We start from the raw sequence: 22,451 nt of genomic DNA on the forward strand, positions 1-22,451 counted from the left end.
AGTTATGCTTGAATTAAGAAAAGGGAGGGTTAACATGTGTAATAAGACTTAGTCTGGTTTAATGTTTTTAGTGATATAATGCAAGTATATCACTAAAAAGTAAATCTATTTTAGAAGCATTAAATTTACTCAAGGAAGTGTGAATATAGCTCACTCCTGTTTTCACCACCACAAGAACCCTATGAGATTGGCCACAAGAACCCTATGAGGTTGGCCAGAGAGAAAGGAAGTGACCCAGTGGTGAAATCAATTTTTTTTTACTGTTGGTTCTGTGGGCATGGCTTGGTGGGCATGGCAGGGGAAGGATATTGCAAAATCCTCATTCCCACCCCACTCTGGGGCCAGCCAGAGGTGATATTTGCTGGTTCTCCAAACTGCTCAAAATTTCTGCTACTGGTTCTCCAGAACCTGTCAGAATCTGCTGGATGTCACCCCTGAAGTGACCCAAGAACATGATGTAAATTTTTGTAATTCAGGGCAGAGTAAAACCAAGGTCTCCTTACTTCAGTACCTTAACTGCTACATTATACTGTTTCTGTAATAAAGCAAAGTAAACTTAGATTCATTTAAACATGATGGGGAAAAACAAAACAAAGCATCCAATATTTATTCATAGTAAAATAAATAAAAACAGAGGTCTAATGGACACTTTATTATTGAGGTTTTGTGAGTTTCAGATAGGGACTACCACAGCAAAGGCCCATTGGTTTGTGTTACAAGGTCACACATTGTCAATTCTGTACCTACAACAGATAACTAATTGTGACTGAATAGCAAGTTCTACCAAAATGGGTAAGCTTGTCACTGAGAGATTGGAATATTTGGTCTGTTCCTCTTTTTTCAGCAAACAAATTTTAAGTGTGGATAAAATCTTCAAGTACTGAGATTTAAGGAAGCTATTCAAATCCTAAAATGGTAGTTGAAAGAGATGCCTACAGAGGAGAGTCAAGGGAGTAATAACCACTAAAAAAACCCATCCTATGGGATATCTCTCACGATTGATATCTTAATCCAGTGTTCATAGAAGTTCTCTCGGTCAGTCAAAAGATAAATCAAGGAATTTCTAGCCACTATGTACACCATTTTCAAGGAAAAATCAGAATACAACCATTATAAATGGATATTTTCCTTGGCTTTCGTTAAACATGACCCTAGATTATGATTCTAATTTACAGCCATGCTCCGGTCAAGTGTTAGGTATTATCCATTTTTTGTACCTCTTCACAACAGACTTTCTTAGAGTATGCAAAGAAATGCCACTTTCTAAGCAGTCATATGTGATACTGCCTGCTATGATAAGGAGGGCATGGTTCCATTCAGAGGTAAGTAAAGTGAAAAGTTAAAGACTTGGTGTGGCATGTATATTCCAGAAAATATTTAATAAACTGAAAATATTAATACAAACAGCATCAAGTGCCACTGCTTTTCCTCCACACCAATTCCAACACACCAGGAATGGATAACAACCTTGAAACTACTTGGCAGTTACCATGTACCCTTCTTTTTTAAAAAACAAAATTTTAATTTTATTTCGAAAATACAAAAAAGAAAGAAAACAAAACTAGAACCATGTGCATAAAGACAAAGTAACAAAGATACACAATCTACTTTGTCATTTTGTCATCATGCACCCCTTCTGTGTTGCTCTCCAAAACAATTATGTGAATCACAGATTGCTCACTCTACATAGTACAGAAGGGTATTTGATTTGGACTGGTATACCTCCTGCTGTTTCTAGTAAAAAAAATCTGGATTTTAAAAATGTGATTAAGCTGATAGAATTTAACATGCTTTGTGAACTCAAGTATAATTATTTTACCAATTTGAGCCAAAGTTTAATGACAGCGTTAATCTCATTAACTGCACAGTGCTTAAAATGGATTTCCATTTAAGACTGTAATGCTCATTTGGCAAAATTTTTCCAGACTAATTGTAATCAATTTTCCTTGTTCACTTAATGGGCTTTTAATGGCTATGCTAAGCAGCCATGACATGAATGGGAACATTAGCATACATTTTTAAAGAATTACTTATTTTAAAATACCCTTCATAGTTAATCATTTAGATTTTATTTTTCAGCTGTAGTGTAATTTTCTAAAATAAATGGAAATCAGAAGATATCAGTAATAAATGTACGAAGGTTTCTTGTATTCAATAACTTGTATGCTACTTTTTTATTTACATTACACTGAAAATTTTGTATAGGCTCTTCTTCATTTATTGTACCACTAATAAAGAGTAACATCATATAGTAAAATCTCTGTCAGATGAGAAGAGTAAACTTGCATGCTTTAGCACACTTTGCCCTAAAAGTGAAGGGAATTGTATTGTATATTTCCTGCCTTAGAAGTTGTAGGTAGGTCTTAAGGTCGGTTAGAAAGGCATTGCTATAGATTTATCCATAAGAAAGTACTTCTGTCCAAATTGTTCATAAGGAATCTTGACCTACATGTTGAGTCCACTTTGTCAGGCTGTTCTCTCTTAGGAATATAAATTAGAATCTGCTTCCTGGGTTTCTTCACTTAATATCTACAGTTTCAGGACTGGAGACTGAAACATATGAAACATGGTTGCAGGAATTTAGTATGTCTAGTTTAATGAAAAGAAGGACTAGAGGTGACATGATAGCAGTCTTCCAATATTTGATCGGCTGCCACAAAGAAGATTCTCAAGGCACCTGACGGCAGGACAAGAAGCAATGGATAGAAACTAATCCAGGAGAGAAGCAACCTGGAATTAAGGAGAAATTTCCTGACAGTTAGAACAATTAATCTGTGGAATGACTTGCCTCCAGAAGTTGCTCCAATACTGGAGGTTTTTAAGAAGAGATTGGACAACCATTTGTCTGAAATCGTATGCAGTTTTCTGCCTTGGCAGGGGTTGGACTAGAAGGCCTCCAAGGTCCCTTCCAACTCTGTTATTCTGCTTTACCTATTTTTCCACTTTTCAAAAGTGGGGAAAAATCCCTGTCTGTTGAAAGTACAAAAAATGAGTGTTAAACGGGGATTCCTTAAATGCTCCAGGTTACTTTCATAGGAGAACATAAGGTTTTGGCTGTGTTTTCTGATGTCATCTAATACAGTGTTTCTTAAACTGTATTTCATGGAACACCAGCATTCTCTGAATAACTCGACATCTTATTAGCATGTTCCTTGAATTGTTTCCAAGATTCAAACCAACATTTTTGTGGATTTTGGATTTATTCAGTATCAGAGTTAAAGGAGCACTCATCATAGCGGAAGGGAAGATATTTGCAGATCTTTCCTTAGATGTTACATTGAAACCACTGAATTAAAAAGTAATCATGGAAGACTTTTGAACGTAAGTTTAGCCCAAATATGAGCTTTTAAATATATTTTTTCCTTCAACGTATCTCTGTGAGACTGGGTTTACAACATTTATTGTTACCAAGACCTATTGAGTTGCTGTGTCGAACCCTTCTTCAACTGATTCTAGCCATTGACAAAATATAAAATCATATGTAAGCTCATGAATCCAATTACAATTTATAATCTATTTATTATATGTAAAGAAAGATTAAAACATTATTAAAATATGAAATATTAAAATATGAAATAATTCAATATCTTTTATTATTTTTCCCTTTTTAAAAAGAAATAGTCATAGGTATTCCTTATTGAAAAGTTTAATGCTGTAACAATGATCTTGCCAATTGGGGAAGAATTTGATTTTAAACAGATCTAGTAACCAGCAGCAGAAAGCAACTAAAAGCTTCAATGCTGGATCAAAAACACAGAAATTCTCCATGTGACAGCCTTGGGGTTTTTGACCCCCCCCTTTTTTTTTTGTTGCAATTTTATAGATGCTCTTAAATATTGGTCTTTCAATTTTTCCCTCCTCTGCCTTAATACAATCCTAATAGCAATTATTTCTTTCTACGCTAAAAGGATACTACTTATATGTTTTAGCAGAAATTTGAGCACCCTAATGGCCAAGTTGCCCTGCGGAGGAGAATTTTTTTTTTTTTTAGTTTAAATAATTTATGAAGCTCAAGCTAGACTTTGAATACAATATTTATATTGTTCATTTCAAGGACAAGGAAAGCGCTTTCCATTTTAAATGACTAAACCTATATGTGCAAATAAGAAATTCCTTTATATAATTGATAGTTTGAGATAATAAAACTAGGATATGGCATGTAATAAGCAACAGCTGTACGATGTGGAAATGATAATTAAGTATTTTGAAGATAATTCTTCTACATTTAAATTGTAAACGTATAAACAAATGTGAGCAGTAGATCCCATTAGTTTTTATTGCTAACTCTGATTTTTGTATTTTGTATTTTGCGAGTTCATTTTATTTTACTACATAATGTGGATCTTTGATTCCAAAGATTTTGGTATTCCCTCTGGGTGCAGAGTTCAATGGGTAATTCTCTTCCCCTGTGATTCATTCCGTTCTTTCTAGATGGAACACAAATCATTCAGAGAGGCTTTCTGAGGCTCAGTAATAATGCAGCAGGGAGCAGATAAAAATTTAAAAGCTTGTATAGCGGCCTTCTTGAATAACCATTGGATGTCAAACTGTGTGGCTTAGTTTTTCCTGAAGAACTAAGATATGCTGGATTTCTATTCATGCGTAGTTTCCATGTTTTATTTTCACTTGGCATCATCCAACATCACCACTCAATATTTTCATTTTGTGTTGGAAAATTCTGTCGAATTCAGACATTTGTGGAACTGCTCAACCATAAAACATACACTACTGTACAGATGAAATTAAAGTACAGTTACCTCAGGAGCTTCAGTGGTTGACTATATTTACCTCAGAATGAGAAACTTCCATTTTGCAAAGCCGACCAGGCCTATCCAGAAGACATCAAGTGAAGCCCCTCCTGCTTCACCAAAAGCCCTGTTGACACTATGGTTATTTGTACATGCTTTGCTTTTTGTGTATCAGATATACTGATAATCCTGGACTGAATCGCTGTTTTTTAAATGACTGGTTGAAATTACAGTTGTGCTGAAAAAAGTTATTTACAACTAGTCCTCATATTTATGACTGTCACAGCCTTTTCATGGTTATATGAAGTTTGGCAACTAGCATGTATTTATGATGGTTTCAGTGACTGGGGTCACCTGGTCACCATTTGTGATTTTCTATCTCAATCAGAATAGAGTTGGAAGGGACCTTGGAGGTCTTATAATCAATCCCCTGCTCAAGCAGGAAACCCTATACCATTTAAGACAGGTGGCTGGCTGTCCAGTCTTTTCTTTAAAATCTGACAAAGCATCCACAACTTCTGAAGGCAAGCTGTTCCACTAGTTGATTGTTCTCACTGTTAGGAAGTTTCTCCTTAATTCCAGGTAGCTTCTCTCCTTGATTAGTTTCCATCCATTGTTTCTTGTTCTGCTCTCTGGTGCATTGGAAAATAAGTTGATCCCCTCTCTGGCTGGCTCCCAACAAGTAAATTCAACAGGGAAAGCCAGTATTGCTTAATGACGATGTGATTAGTTTAATGACCACAGCAAAAGAGGTCATAAAGTTGAGTGCAACTCATTTAACAACTGCCTTGCTTAGCAACAGAAGTTCCATTTCCAATTGTGGTCAGAAGTTGAGGATCCCTGTATTTCTATTCAGAAAGATAACTCAAACAGATTATGATTAAAACTGTAGAAACTAGATGGTAAACACCCCCTTGAATCAAGCTCAATTCCTGGTAATTAGATAGCATAATTCATGTAATTCTCTTGGAAACAGTAAGTGTTTTGCCACTGCTTTCTTCTGGGATATTTCCAACTTCTCCCTCTAATCTATAGCCCTTATGATCTTCCAACCAAGTGGCCCAGTTTAATTTTTTTCAAGATCAGCCAAGGTCTCTGGTGCTGCTATTTATTTTGATAAGACCAGATAGAGACAGAAAAATAAAAATAAATGCAGTACAGAGTTTTTGAAAAATGTAACAGAGGTAAATTAATATATAAATAAAATCAAGTGTCAAGAAGAAATGCTGGGTGGATGAAATCTGGCAAGTCAATCTTTTTGCCTCCACACAAAGAGGACATGGCATAGATGAAATGTAGATGTTATGTTGCATCTACAAACAGCTGATAATAGGCTTCAGGCTTAACTGACTTCTTGATAAATATAGAGAGGTAGAAAGATAAGCCTGACAGAAATATGCAAGAGCCATTACTTAGGTTGAAAGGTTCTTTACGTCCTGGGAAACATAAAAATATTTAGAAGTGGCTCATGCAAATGGCTTCCTGATTCACTAAAGTATAACAAGGAGAAATATATCTAGGGGAATAGATATCTAGATGTCTGGTGAAAGACATTTTTCTTAGGGACAGAATTGATAGGTTGATATGGATTCTAATAACAGACACTTCTACGAAGCTGAAGAGTCTTTAAAATGTGACCCCTGATTGCATGTAACTAAGATATGACCTGAACACCTGAATTGTTTGAAGGAATACAGAATGATTATAGTGACCTAAATAATTAAGAGATTATTATAGAAGGATTTGCATTGTATATTCCATATTATCTTATGTATTGTAGCAAGAGTCTTTTATTAGGAGCTTTATTTCTCTTATGGTTTTGGATGAAAGCCTATAGTTGTTCTTCTCTGGTCTTAAATCAGCTAGTTGCATGTTCTACTAAAGCTCTGTATTAATTAGAAACTGTCTTCTAATATCCATTTGTAAGAAGGAACAGCCTTTCCAAGACTTACAAATGTGCCCGCTCCTGCCTTGATGCTTTGACACTGAGGCTCCTTCTTGTGATTGTGAAGCTATTTATTTACCCATATTTGGGTGACTAACTCTGTTCAGCAGAATGTTGCTTGGATGCTCAGTGTCCCAGATAGTTCAATAGGTATTATTTATTTAGTTATTTATTGGTTCGATTTATATGCCGCCCTTCTCTGGAGACTCAGGGCGGCTTACAATGCGTTAAGCAATAGCCTTCATACTTTTGTATATACCTGCTTAGTAGGGCTTTCGGGAGCCACCCAAGCGGTGTTCTTTTTATACAAAGTCAGCTTATTGCCCCCACAAACCGGGTCCTCATTTTACCTACCTCGAAAGGATGGAAGACAGAGTCAACCTTGAGCCTGGTGAGATTTGAACTTGCAGTAATTGCAGGCAGCTGGTGTTACTTAACAGTGCTTTAGTCTGCTGCGCCACCAAGGAAATAAATAAATATTGGAAACTGACATGCAGCCTAGGCAAAGTGATTGGTCTTTACTATCTTTATTTCCAAGAGTACATAATTTCTGCTAGGCTAATTTTTTTCTCACGTTCTAACAATGAAAAATACACAAGGCATAAATCTTCTAAGAGAAATTGGCATTTTAAACTATTGTCACTTCTAACAATTACACAAAATAAATATCAGGTTTAAACTGATGTTAAGACTTTAAAGATTAATATTAACACTGCTAAATACTATGAATCAGTATTCTTGGTTTTAAAAAAAGTTAGTGACACAGCCTTAAATTTATATAACCCTAAGTGAACCATATATAATTCTGACACAATATGAATCTAGAGTGTCCTAGATGTGCCTTCCAAAGTCACTGACCATGGAAACCCTACCTAAAGTTTTTACTGTCTTTCTCTCTACAAAAAATAGAATCCACTGATCAAAATTATTAAGTCACTTTCCAGCAATTAGGAGATTTAATTATTATTCCACTAGCTATGATTGTTATGGTCAGGATGGTGAAATACGTTTGTGTGTGTTCGGCAAAAATAACAAAAATACTTTGACTTCATAATAGAATAAGTCTTCATAAAAGAATATTGGAGCGTAATACAAAAAAACATACACAGTCATTTGATAATTACCAGCATTACAATTACCCATGGTAACTGAATAGATAAAGAGTGACAATATGGCTAATATGAAAGCAACATATTTACAATATGTTCTCTTGTTTTGTTCTAACTATTTGTAATGGGGAGAACATCTTGTATTTACTGTTGCAAATAAATAAGCAGGGAACATACATAATGTATGAGCAATAAAGCAACAGAAAGGAAGTAAATTGAAAAGCATAAATATTAATTTTTTTACACAATAATAAGTAAATCCTTCATCCTAAAAAAACATAACAAAATAGATGTCACACGTGTTCTCTGGGAAGGTTTTCAGAGTTGCAAGGCCACCAGCCTTATGTTTCTGGTTAGCTTTTCATATTTTATATTATGGCACTAATAATAAAGCCTCAGGAATTGATTTAAGGGTAAGGTAAAAATATATGGAAAGAGCTATTCCTTTAGATACTGTAGAGTTAATCTATAAGTGAATTTACTAGTAAAAGTAGGATTTTGAAATGAGACCAGAAGTGGTCTGTGTGTTGGTATAGATGCCATAATTTTGGAGTAATATAATCATATTGGTGGGATAGAATCAGTATTCTTACTGCCTTATTTATATTAACTAAAGTTTCTGGAACATCTTTAGGAGCAGTCCCTTGAATAACACATTGCGATAATCCAGTCATAAGATTACTACAGCATGGATTACTTGGTTTACCAACCCACGCTTCTTATAAAGGACTTTGTGCCACAGAGGAATATTTGTGCCTTCAACAATCAAAGTCTATCTAGAAACACATTATTCTGCACTGAATCATCTTGCAGTTCAAGTGTTTTATGGGTTCCCTATCTTTCCTTGTTAAATAAACTGGAGTGATAGATTTATTTATCTAGCTGACAGATAATTGCATTGCCTTGATTACTTCATTGTAATAAGCCTAGGATCACTATACATAGCTGTGGCTTGAATTCACATTCCCTTGCGGTGCTTAAGAGATTTACAGAATAAATAGTATATAGAATATGATAATTTGCTCATTTTTTTAGAAAGGAAAATCGTCTAAGAAATTTCATCTCAGTATTTCCCAAAGGCTGTCTGCAATTTCCCCCTTGTTTTCATGTTTGTTTGTTTTCAGTAAAATTATATAGCTAAGTTTTGATAAAACAAGGCAAATCCATTCTTAGAATGTGATTTTTTTTTTATTCGCTTGCAAGAAATAGTTTAATCATATAGAGAGAATGGATTAGGACAAATTGCAGAGCAAATGCATACAGAAATACTGAAATAGTTGAGACTGAAAAACTTGTGGAGTTAAAATTCTCAAAAAGAAAGAGTTGAGAAGTTTATAGAACAAATTGATATCTATACTGATGCATAGAAGCAAGGGGGAAAGTAGAAAAGATGAAATGTGTGTCCGCTTGTGAAACACATTGTCTCCCCTTTTGTAGTTGTGTTGCAACATCACATGTATGTATGTTAGGGGTGGAGCTTGTGTCAGGACATCATGATGGACATCTCATTACTCAGAAGTGTTGACTTTGGGAAATGCCCTAGGCAGATATGGAGAAACATGATGAATGGCATTGGTGTAACTAGTTTTCAATGTATTTTGTTCTTTTTATTCCATGCTCTAATTTTATTTATTTCCTATTGGAGAACCAATTTGGTCTAGTGATTAAGACACCAGGCTATAATTTCTAGTTCCTGCCTTACACATGAAAGCTGGCAGAGTGATTAGGGCCAATCACTTTCTCAGTCCACTAAGTCAGGTTCAGGCAGCTAGCTGATCAGTTAATTCTTGTTGCAACCAGTGTATCAACGCTTGGCTGATCTAAAAGAAAGTGCTTAAGGGAAAAACTAGGGAAAAAACACAATTTTTTTCATCCCTTTTTGATACTTGCAGAATGTTGTGATATCAGTTGTCTCTCAGAGGCCTTCCCTTAGGTCTGAAAAAAGACCTCTTAAGCTAGCAACACTATGCCCCAAAATTCTATTATTTTGCCACCATATTTTGGTAAAGATAATTTAAGGAACTGCAAACTGGGTACTGAGGATGGCACAGGTCCTTGACTGCCCATCTCTGCTTAACTCAGGTCTAACCATAATAAATTGGAACCAAGTGTAAGACTTTGATTGTGGTCCTATAATACATTACTATATATTTTCCCTGGGAAGGGTTACTCAAATTCAGTGAGGTTTACACTAAGACAAACACACTAAGTTTTTTTTTGTAGACGCCACTTTAAACTTAACAAGTGAGCTATTCTCCTCTTCAGATTCTTTTGGGATGGAGCCAATTTTAGTTCCACATAAATGGCACTAGTTCTGCACAACAAATTAAAAGCATTGCTTGAATAAGTGGACACCTCATGGTTGAATCAACTGGACCCCTTTGCTGGATTTTTCTTTTGTTGTTTTTAAAGTCAAGTGAACATTGAAGTGTCTCACGTTATTAAGTATTAAGTATTAAGATAGCTTGGGACCTTATGATTTACTTGCTCAGGTTAACCAGAGATTTGCCTGGTAAATAATTGGTTACCTTGGCAACTGCCTGGGAAGGTGGGAGGTCATTGGCATTATAGCACCTAAGTTTTCTTTAAGCAAAACACAAGCCAAGCAAATTCCTCAGCCAGAGTTTAGGCAAGAATAAAGGAAAAGGAAACAGTTCAGACAGCTTTTTCCTTTGGTAAACTTGCTTTTCACTTCACAGGGTGAAAGAAGCCTTTTCAAAAAATGAGATGTCAGCCATGAAAAAGAGATGGCATAAAGTAAAGATTTCACTGAAAGAAGTCTCTGTCTCAAACAACTGAACAAGAACCCTCAATTTAATATATAATCCAAGTTAAGATTACTTTTAGGTATCTGTGTTGGAGAATCACTCCTAAAATATTAAAACTGCCAAATTAGAAGTCTGCTTTTAGTGCATTTGTTCTTTGTCTAGACAGATTTATTCTTCCTATTATACAGATCTTAAGGTACATTTTTTCTAGTAAACCCAAGGAAATTTCAAACTTTTGGGGAATGTTAGCATTGCTTGGGCTGTTTTCATCTTCTCTGGAAATGAGGCATTCACTGAAGAGAATATGATTCCCACTCCTTATTTGCTGACTCTATGTACCGTGTGGGTAGAAAAGCCTCCATATATTTAACAAAATTATTTGGATGTGTATATTATTTTTGCTTGCTCTCTCAGATCTTTCAAGACAATATGATTATAAAAGTCTGTTGCAATATTTTCAGGATCAGACTCAATAAAGATAATAGGAGTTAGAGCTTTAAATATATTTCTTTTTAATTATGATAGGCATTCTATATTCACTGAATATTCAAGGTAGAAGCGACGAGAATGGTGAGGGTGGCTCCTTATATATACAAGGGGTGGAGCTAGGAATGGGAGTGGTAAGTTATGAATACATTAAAGTCCAAAGAATAAGTTAACCTCTGATGTTCCATATATACATTATTTACACATTGGAGAATAAGGCATTTACATCTGACAAATCCCCCTCTAAATGCCGGTTCGTTACACAACACCAATTACATTCTGATTCAGGACAATATAATACATATAATTTAGAAGTTAAATATTTGTGTTGTTTAGAAGGTAAGGGTTTTGTTAATATGTCAGCTAATTGTTCAGAAGTATCGCAATGTATTGCTTTAATGAATCCGTCTTGAGACAGTTGTCTCACATGCTTAAACTTTATATCAATATGCCTGGACCTTTGTCCAATTGCATCGGATCTGGATATTTCAATGGCCGCTTTATTGTCTTCATGCATAATAAATGGTAAGGTGGGTTTCTTCCAAACATCAGTGATCAGATCATTGAACCATACAAGGTTATTTGCAGCCTTGGACAAACAAACATATTCCGCTTCTGTAGTAGAAGTGGCTACTAGTTCTTGTTTACCAGTATACCAGTAAACTGGACAATCATTCAATAGAAAAACATAACCAGAAGTACTCTTTCTGCATGATGTATCACCAGCCCAATCTGCATCAGCATAACAAGTAATTTTTGGTTCTCTGTCATTATTGGGTTCCAACATTAAACAAAAATCTAATGTACCCTTCAGATATCTTAGAATTCTTTTGACAGCTTCCCAATGATACAAGGTTGGTTTACTAACATATCTTGACAATAGATTGAGAGGTAATGCAATATCTGGCCTAGTCCAATTAGATATATAAAGGAGTGAACCTATAACTGATCTGTAAAATGTGTTGTCTTTAAACTCAGGGGAAGATTCATCAGTGTTTCTAAGAAAATCAGTTTGCATAGGGGTGTCACAGGTTTTAGCATTATTTAAGTTACATTTGTTTAGGAGTTCGATGATTTTATCTTTCTGTGTAAGTTTGAATCCCCTTTTAGTTTTGTTAATTTGCACACCAAGGTATTTATTCACTTTACCCAGAGATTTCAGTGAGAAGTGTTCATTTAACTTATTTACAAAGATTTCCCTGCTCTCTTTATGCTTTCCAATGTATAAAATATCGTCCACGTAAATTAATACAAATTCAATATGATCATTACTCTTTTTTACAAAGAAACAGTTATCAGCAGTGGTGGCGTTGAAATCCATGGTCTTAAGTACTTTTACCAAGCAATCGTACCATCTTTTGCCGGATTGCTTTAATCCGTACAGACTCTTATTTAATAACCAAATTTCGTTCTTATTAGTGTATTGACTGTGTGGTGCTCTTACATATATTTCCTTATCTAATTTTGCATGTAAGTATGCGGTCTGTATGTCATATTGGAATACGTCCAGATTGAGTGCAGATGCTACTACAAGGGCTGTTTTGACACTCTCTGTTCTCACTGTGGGTGAATATGTATCAGTATAGTCTTCTGGATATTTTTGTGCATAGCCTTGTGCAACTAGTCTAGCCTTGTATAAGGTATTGCCTCCTTCTAAGTTCTTAATTTTATAAATCCACCTGGTACCTATAATTGTTTTATCCTTAGGTGCGATCGCAGGTGTGAATACATTTAATCCTTGTAAACTTTCCATCTCTTTTTCCATAGCTAGTTCCCATTTTTCTCTTTCTTCATGTGGAAGTTTCAATACTTCTTCATATGTATTAGGTGTTATTTGTTCTCCATTCATATGCATTATGTAATCTTTGTATTTATTTGGTATTTGGTTTCTATTGTTTCTAATAGTTCTTTCAGGCTTGCTATGGTTATCATGCAAATATCTAGCTTCCTTTTTTGTTAATGTGTCTGTCTTTATTTTATGCTGACTATTAGTCCAAGTTTTGGTTTTGTTCTTACTTTTGTTAATATTTTGATTTTCTGTTGTTCCTTCCTCGCAAGATATCGTATCTTTACATTTATTAGGAAATATTTCATTAAGGTGCAATTTTGACCAATTGGCCTGTTCATGGAACACAGCTGTTCTGGATACTATAAATTTGTTATTACTATCAATAAATCTGTACCCTTTGGTTCCAGTTTCGTATCCCATGAATCTTAATCTCCTGGATACGTTTTCTCCCTTTCTCCTCAATTGTTTAGGTATGTGTACGTCTGCAGTGACTCCAAATATGTGCATGTGTGATAATTTGGGTTTTCTATTGTACATCACCTCATATGGTGTCTTATTCACAATACTGGACCAGGTTCTATTTTGAGTGTAATTCGAATAATGTAATGCCTCTGACCAAAATTGTTTGCCTAAACCAGCATCCTCTAATGTGCACCTAATCATGGTTTGTAGTGTGGAATTTTTCCTCTCTGCAACTCCATTTTGAAATGCAGAAAAAGGATTGGACGTGAAATGTAACATTCCTCTATCCTTTAACCATTGGGAGAATTCTTTAGACATGAACTCACATCCCCTATCTGTCATAATTTGCTTTATTCTGATATTATGTTGTGTTTCTATACGTTTGTAGAATTCCTTAAATTTCTGAAATGTTTCATCCTTGTGCTTTAATGTGTAAACAAAACCATATCGGCTGTAGTCATCCACTATTGTTAGGAAGTAACGTTTTCTATAGGTAATTGAGGGACTTAATGGACCAACTAAGTCCATATGTACCAAATCAAAAATATTGTTAGTTGATCTGTTAGATTTTTTTGGTCTGGGACTGGTTTTTAGTTTGGTGGACTTACATACTGAGCATTCCAAATAATTTTCACAATTTTTTATTTTGACACCTTCTGCGTGTTCAGTCATTTTTTGTACTACAGGAAAGCTTGCATGTCCTAACTTCCTGTGTAAGATGTGAGCACACTCATCATGAATTGGTTTACCTATTTTTGGTTTCTTTTCCTTGTATGTATTTTTGTGATCATGAGTTATTCTACACTCATCATTGTCACTGTTACTGACATTTTCATCATCTGCTTCAATACAATCTTCCATATTTGAATCAATGTTATGTAAACATCTTTCTTTAGTTATCAGATAGGGTAGACCTCCTTTTATCATTACAGTACCTACATTTGTTTTGTTCTTTTCTATAGTTGCTTTCCCCTTTGAGAAAACTATATTGATATCAGATTCTCTGCTTAATTTTATGGCACTTAGTATGTTGTGAGGTATTTCTGGGATTAATAATACCCCCTCTATTTTCCCTAGACCAGGCAAGGTCACATTTCCTTTGCCTAGTACTTGAACCTTTTCTTGATTAGCTACCTTTATCACAAACTTATCTTCTATAAATGAAGATAATATACTTTTGTTGTTGGTGGTGTGATTTGTTGCACCAGAATCAATAAGCCAATTGTTATTCTCATCCTGCTGTGTTCTGGTGCTGTCTTGTTTATTTAGCCCATTCAGTGACCCAGATTTCCTCTCTTTTGAATTTTCTCTACCCCCTCTACCTTCTTTGTAATTTGGTGGGCTTCTATATTTGTGTCTATCTGTGGAAGATTGTCTGTAATTATATTTGCTCCTATATTCTGGTCTATGTCTCTCTCTTGAGACTTTGGGGCAGTCTCTTCTACTATGTTCCCTGGATCCACAATTGTAGCATCTAAAGGCCTCATTATGTTTATCTTGAAAGATTACTTTCCTAAAAGGTTTGTGGTCTGTTTGGTTACTGGATCGATTTTTTCTTGAATTGTCTTCTGCTATCAATTTGTTAGATAGACTTTCTATGGATAAATATCCCAAATTAATGGTATCTAAGTGTGACATAAAGCTATCCCATGATGGATCAAGTGAATTGATAATAACACTTTTCATTGTTTGATCTGAAATCACTTCCCCCCTCAATTGTAGCTCAGCTCTTATTTTGTTTAGATTTATCAAATGCTCACTTATAGAAACCCCTGGTTTTACTCTAGAGGAAAAGAAATCCTTAGACATTCTTGTGGTTGTAGCTACGCTATCGCTGTGAAATAGATTAAACATGCATTGAATTATTTCTGATACAGTTAGGTTTGGTTTGATGCTATGATACATTGCAGGAGACACGCTAGATATTATTATGAAAAATGCTCTATGATGTAAACAATCTATTTTTAAAGTCCAAGGTCTTCTTGGAGGGCTAGTTATAAAGAATAGTAAATTTTCTTTCATGAAAATAACCTGAAGCTGTTGATACCACTCTTGTAAATTAATGCCATCAATTCTAAGTTTTGGGAAGTCACTGGGTAAGTTACCTACATTATTCTGTCCATTACTTACAACCTGGGGCAGTCCGTGATCTCTCAAGTGCAGGAAATTACAGAACGGCATTGGGATGCTTGCAATGAGTCTGCGCGGTTCTCTGGCCAGTTCAAGTCCTTCTGGGTCGTCTACGTAGTTTCGCACATGCGCGTTGCTCATTTCTTCTTTGGTGGCGTCGTGGAAGGTTCTCTCCCTTTCAGCTCTCTCGATCCGCTCCTCCTCAGATGAGTCGGTCTCTGGCTCGGTTTTTGGGGTTCTGGTGGTGGTGACGGTTCTTTTCTTCCTTTTGTGTGCGTTGGTATTCGATTTTGTCTGTGGTGTAGGGCGAAATCGGCATGGCTCTCTGGGCTCGGGCGTCGTCGCTTTCGAAGTCAGGATGGGAGCGTGCAGGTCTTGAGTCGCCGGTTTGATTTCTTGCTTCTTCGTAGATGTCTTGGTAATTTTCAGTCTTGGCCCAAAAGCAGTAAAAAGCGTTTTCATTGCTGATTTTACTTGAGATTTTGTTAAATCGTCTTCACTTTCTGATTTTGGATCATCTGAAGAGTTTGAGACTTCTTTCTCACTTTCTTCGTCTGATAGTGTTTTTCGCGCCAGAAATTTTGAACTGAGCGTTTTGATTGGCTCTGCTCCATTCTCTTTTGAAGTTCGTTGAAACCAAGATGGCTGCCATTCAAAATTTTGCGCGGGATCACATCTTTTCTTTTTAACAACTATTTTCTCAGTAGTCATCTCACTTACGATTTTTTGGTCTTTGGGTTTTTCTTTAATGACGTTTTTCTCTCTCGCTGCTCCGCTGTTCTTCAGCATCTCCTGGAGGTCCGCGATGAGACTTTCATCATTCTTTTGGCTTTTTAGTATCTTTAATATCTCTGACCTGAGTTCGTTATTTTCTATTTCGATTTCTTTCTGGTCATTATTTTCACTCATTAGTTCTTCTTCTTCAGTGGTGTATTCTTCGGATTCTCTCGAAATCGCATTGGTGGATTCGTTGATCATCTCTTGATCAGTTTCTATTTCTTTGCTGTAGGCCCTGGTGTTGGGCCTATCTTTCTTGGACATTTTTAATTACTTATTGAGTCAATTAACCATCCTCTGCTACCAGCTTGTTGCAATATTTTCAGGATCAGACTCAATAAAGATAATAGGAGTTAGAGCTTTAAATATATTTCTTTTTAATTATGATAGGCATTCTATATTCACTGAATATTCAAGGTAGAAGCGACGAGAATGGTGAGGGTGGCTCCTTATATATACAAGGGGTGGAGCTAGGAATGGGAGTGGTAAGTTATGAATACATTAAAGTCCAAAGAATAAGTTAACCTCTGATGTTCCATATATACATTATTTACACATTGGAGAATAAGGCATTTACATCTGACAAAGTCAATTCTCATCTTTTTCTAAAATGCCAGAGGTTCAGGATCCCTTCAGGATAGGGGAATATACTGTACTGTACATAAACTTCCATGTTTATGATTTGAAAAAGTAAAAGCAAAAATAAAAACAAAAGCAGCGACTTTCCCCCCTCACACATTAATATTTGACAGACCTTGAATATGATATTTGCCAGTGGGCTATCCATTTATAAAAAAAATTAGAAAATTAATTTTTAAAAAACTTAACCAGAGTTTCTTAATTTTTTCTTTCTTTCAGGATCCTTTTCTACTTTTAAAAGTTATAGAGGACCTCTAGAGAGTGTTGGTTTATAGGTTGGTTAATACAATATTTATTGTATTAAAAATAAAATTAGATGGTTTTGGTGTCACTATTGCTTCTCACAATTGTTTGCTGGGATTTTAACATGTACGTTATAATAGTGTACTATTATATATTATGTTATGTTATGTTATGTTATGTTATGTTATGTTATGTTAACTTATATTATATTATTATATTATATTATATTATATTATATTATATTATATTATATTATATTATATATCATATCATATCATATCATATCATATCATATCATATATCATATCATATCATATCATATCATATCATATCATATATCATATCATATCATATCATATTATCAGTGATGGTGAACCTTTTCGGCATCAAGTGCCCAAACTGGAACGCGCAGGCATGCATGTGTATGTGTGCGTGCGCCAGAGCACCGGAAACCCAAGATGAGATGGCTGGAGTGCTCATGCCTGTTTTTTGGGCCATTTTCCAGCAATTTTCAGGGGTGTTTTCGGGGTGTTTTTTATCCGGTTTTCTGGTGCTCCGGCACCCACAAAGACCAGCTGGTTGGCGCGCTGGAAACCAGAAGAGCAGCTGGCAATGGCACAAGTGTCCACAGAGAGGGTTCTGCATGCCACTTCTGGCACGCATGCCATAGGTTGCCATCACGGTATTATATTATATTGTATGATATTGTATTATATGATATGATATGATATTATTTATTATATTTCAACATAACCTGGCAAATAATTTTAATTTTGTGGACCCCCGAGCGGGTCTTGAGGGACCCACCCCACAGGAATCCTCAAACCGCAGGTTGAGAAACACTGACCTAGACTTCTTGTTCCTTTGGTCTGGTTCGTTTGCCCTGATTAATATCTTAGGTATGTATGTTTTAAAATAAACTGCAATATTACATCTGCTAAATAAAAAAGAAGTTATCTCAGTGTAGGGACATGGAGAACTATGATTTGTTTCAGCATTGTAAGGCTTTGATTCCTCCCCCCTTGTTTCTGCTTAGGAAATGAAGTTCTCCCTCCAGGAACCCCAGTTGGAAATGGATTAACAGCAGAAGCTGCAGAAGATCTTGGTCTTTCTAAGGGGATTGCTGTAGCTGCCTCTCTTATTGATGCACATGCTGGAGGATTAGGTATTCTATGATATGATTGTTGGTTTTGTCACGTAGGTGCCTGAGTGTAAAGGCTGCATCATAGAATAGAATTATTCTGCATTTTAAGTTAGATCGACTAACTTAACTGTTGCAGCCAATTCTACATAGAGCTACGATACCTTTGAAGAAATCTCAGAAGCTCCAACTGATGAACATATGGCATCATTTGTTAGCAGCATTATACCTGTGCTGTGGTCCACTGCACTGATTACAGGTTGTTTCCAAGTAAGAGGGTTAACTATCGTCTTTATGTGGTATCTGCTGAACTATCTTTTCTACCCAAATTCGGCTGGTCCTGTGTGATCTCTGAAGGATGGCATGCTGAGGGTCACTATCCCATAGAAAATGAAGGAGATGGGCAATCAATCAGTGTCCTTCTAAGTGGTCCGCTCAGCCTTTTAGAATATCTTAGTTTTTGAGATAAGGAATGCCATTAACCTCTTGGCCTATAATAAAACCTAGAAAACTTGCCTATTCTACAGAGTGAATGTTGAAGATTCTAGGACTATTTTAGTTTAGGGAGATGAGACAGACAGATTGCTAATTTTACGGGTTGTTGTTATTTTTTATTGTAAACCACCTCAGGTCCATTTGTGGAAGTGGATAGGTTATAGATATCTCTCACGTATTTGAAAGCAAATATATGTGTCCCAGGATAATGTTACAGAATCTGATCTGGATCAGAGATTTTGTCTTCTAGCCAGAGAGAAGTTCCCTGAAGGTGGGCTGCAACATGAATCTGAAAGCTTGGAAGACAAAAACTCTGGTCTCGGTGACCAACCCAGATTGAATCCTGCAGGTTAGAGATAACTGTGTAAATAAATAATTAAACAACCTATTAAATAAGACAGATGGCAGGGAAGGCACTGAAAAAAAACCCATTAAGAAAATATCTGTTGATTTCATTTCATCAATTTTTTAATGATATCATGAAAGACTGTAGGCAGCCTATTTCCAGTGACACCCAATAAAACAATATACTATACAAAAACAACAATCAGAAATAACACCTTCAATCTCTTCATTATATGGCACCTTCTGTTCTGAGCAGTCTACAAAAATTTCTGCAGAAGAAGACATAAAATGTAAACTATTGATAAGCTGCGCTAAATAATATAGTTAACAGATTGAGGAAAAAAGTGAGAATATCTTGAGTACATGATAGTTCTTCAGAGTTCCATTGCTACAGTTGTCTGTTCCTGTGATATTGCTCAATAAGGGCATTCAAATTTTTATCTTCTGTTTGATTACAATATATTGAAAGTGAATACTTTCTGCAGTGCAAATGTTTTCCTTATTAGAGCGTACATGTGTTACTGAAATAATGGGGGTAAAAACAGATTGTACCATTGCATCCAGTACAGATACAACCTGATCTTTTTTTCCTCCTTCTGTTGCTTCACATGACTCCAGATCTGATCTGGCATATGAAGCAGATTTGGTCTACAGTTAAAATCCTGTTGTACTAATAGATGTTTATTTCCACATATTATAGATCTTCATGTCTAAAGTATTGTTTCTTAGCGCCGGTCATTTAATGTCTAATAATTTATCCCATATCATATTGTTAATTTGATGGTCAAATGAAATTTTTTATCCGCTTTGAAAAAAAATAATAATTCATTAGGTCAAATTAATTGGACAGAGAATAAGTAGCAAGTAATTCAGCTGATATATATCTTTAGACACTTTCTTTGAAAAATAGTTAATTCTAGTTTTCAGAATGACCAGATTTAGTCCATCTACCTCTCTGGAAAGAAGTTTTGGAATCAGGGACAGTTTTTTATTCATATTTGTTGATAAATTCAAATGAATTCTAGACTTCCGAAGTATAAGCACAGTTCCTTCTTTCTTTAGACAATTTGTTTCTGTCTTTTAAGTGGATCAATTGTTCAATTTCTAGGCATACATTAGAAAGAAATGCTTTAAAATACTGTTTCTCATGTTTACAAACAGTGCAAAACTGAAAGGAAAATGTGGGAAAATTCTTTGTGGTTCTATAGCCCACTCCCTGTCTCTTTATCCACTTACCAGTAGATAGATAGTTTTTAAAAACTATTTCTTCTTTACTTCCTATCCATTTGTTTTGTAAATTACTGTGGAAATTAATTACAAAGCAAGAAAGAGGATAGGGAGATTTCATTGTTTAGTGATGTATTTAATGTGCTAGAAACCTTGGACAACTGTGTTTTCTCATTGGGTTGATGTATGCAAGTAGATTTCTGAAAAATGAAATGATCTTGTTTTTGTTATCTTATTTTCCACTATTATTTTGATTGAAAAGCAGTGGTGGCTGCTTTATACAGTTGATTCAGCAAGTTATTTCTATATACAACTGCCTATTATTTTTACTACACAAATACAGTAGTACCCAGTTGTGTACAATATTGGTACAGAATTGATTTGAGAACCTGTATACAAGACACATTGTGTCTTGTAATTAGACATTCTTTTCAGCCTGAATTGCTGCATATAAGAGTCTGCTTGCATTTTGATAGTTAGGAATTCTTTTTTTACAGAATTAAGTTTTAATCTCAGTTGAATATGTGCTAGTGCTTCATTCCCTAGTGAATAGGAATACATCTGCCTTCTCATTAGGTTATTGTTAAGAATGCCTGTCAAAAGGTTTACAACTAAAAATCAGTGTCCCACTGTACTTTATGCAATACAAGTATACAAAACTATGGAAATTTCCTCAAATAGAAATGTCAAACCTGCCGAATGTGAATATCTTCTTAGATGGAAGATAAAGAATGTCTTCTTTATAAATGAAGGATCAATAAAAGGATCAATAAAAAGCTTCATTCTTCATATATGTGGTCTCAGTAAAGGATAGATTTACTTTTGTACAAACAAATTTGTGTGAAGTTTATATAAATACAAACTAGTTGATAAAGAAACTATAACAGAAGTCAGCGTATAGTAAATGATACAGCTTGATTTAAAATGTCATAGATGAACTTAACTTTTGAATTATCAAGAGACGAGAATAATTGCCCATAGTAACCTCAAAAGATAATCTCTCTGTAAAGACCCAGTCAATATTTTAATATACATTTCACTTAAAATCCAACAGGATTCCATTTTCAAAATATTTTGATATTAAAAACAGAGACAATTAATGTAGACATATGTGTTTATTTTAGAGGTGAAAGATGCCATGCTTATTGACAAAAAGCATCTTATTGACATTTTCCTTTTCAAAATTCAGCACTGAGATTTGATTAATCCTTAGTTACTGAAAAAAATAATAATTATAAAAGATCAACACTCATTTTAATACAGTTTCACAGTCATTTGCATTCTGGTTTAAATTAAATGTACTGTTTCTTGAAGTTTTAAGACTGAATCCAGATATAACTTAGTTGTAATAAAAACAGTAGAAACTGTAGAAATTGTGTGGGATGCAAGTAAAGCTTATATGAGAGGGGTGCTTATCTACATGAACTCTAAACATAGACTGATTCGACAAAAGAAAAGATCTGAATTGGAAATAGAAATAAAGAATAAAGAACAGTTACTTATTAAAAATCCAACAGATGAAAGAATATGCGGTGCTATAAAACTCTTGAAAGACCAATTTCAAATGCTTATGGCGGAACAAGTTGCAACAAACATACAATATGCGAAGCACAATACATTTTGTAACGCTAATAAACCGGGCAGATGGTTGGCTTACACATTGAGGAAAAAACAGAGTATACGGACTATTGATAGTATTGATATTGGAGGGAAAGAAATTTTTCAACAAAAATTAATTAAAGAAGCTTTTGTGGACTATTATACCAAACTATACGCCAAAGAGGAGGTGCAGAATGGATTTATAGAAAAATATTTAAATGATAAAAGAGTTACAAAAATTACTGATCAACAAAAGGAAAGAATGAATTATCCTATAACAGAGGAGGAGATAATAGTAGCAATTAAACAGTTAAAAACAGCCAAAGCTCCTGGCACGGATGGTTTGACCGCAGTGTATTACAAAACTTTGCAAGCTGAAATGGTGGAACAACTCAGAGATTTATTTTGCAATATTCAACAAGGGGGTAAAATACCCCCATCATGGACAACAGCTTATATATCTTTGATACCAAAAGAACAAGTCGGTCCTAAAAAACCAGAGAACTACAGACCAATATCTCTTTTGAATACAGACTATAAAATCTATG

At 35.0% G+C, this 22,451-nt stretch overlaps 1 protein-coding gene across 8 annotated transcripts in view; it reads left to right on the forward strand.

The window, feature by feature from the left end:
- FGGY (FGGY carbohydrate kinase domain containing) overlaps positions 1-22,451 on the forward strand; it is a 167,890-nt gene that overhangs the window by 38,531 nt on the left and 106,908 nt on the right. For 6 of the 8 annotated variants that reach the window (XM_060689938.2, XM_087889775.1, XM_034415195.3 and 3 more), the window contains exon 7: positions 18,133-18,261. The exons of the other annotated variants lie outside the window; for them this stretch is intronic. In XM_060689938.2, coding sequence (XP_060545921.1) covers positions 18,133-18,261 — 129 coding nt within the window. The remainder of the gene's footprint in view (positions 1-18,132; positions 18,262-22,451) is intronic. 8 annotated transcript variants of the gene reach the window in all.

This window comes from Pantherophis guttatus, chromosome 3 (genome assembly GCF_059756535.1).
Source record: "Pantherophis guttatus breed Tessera chromosome 3, ASM5975653v1, whole genome shotgun sequence".
In the NCBI taxonomy this organism is placed as follows: domain Eukaryota; kingdom Metazoa; phylum Chordata; class Lepidosauria; order Squamata; family Colubridae; genus Pantherophis; species Pantherophis guttatus.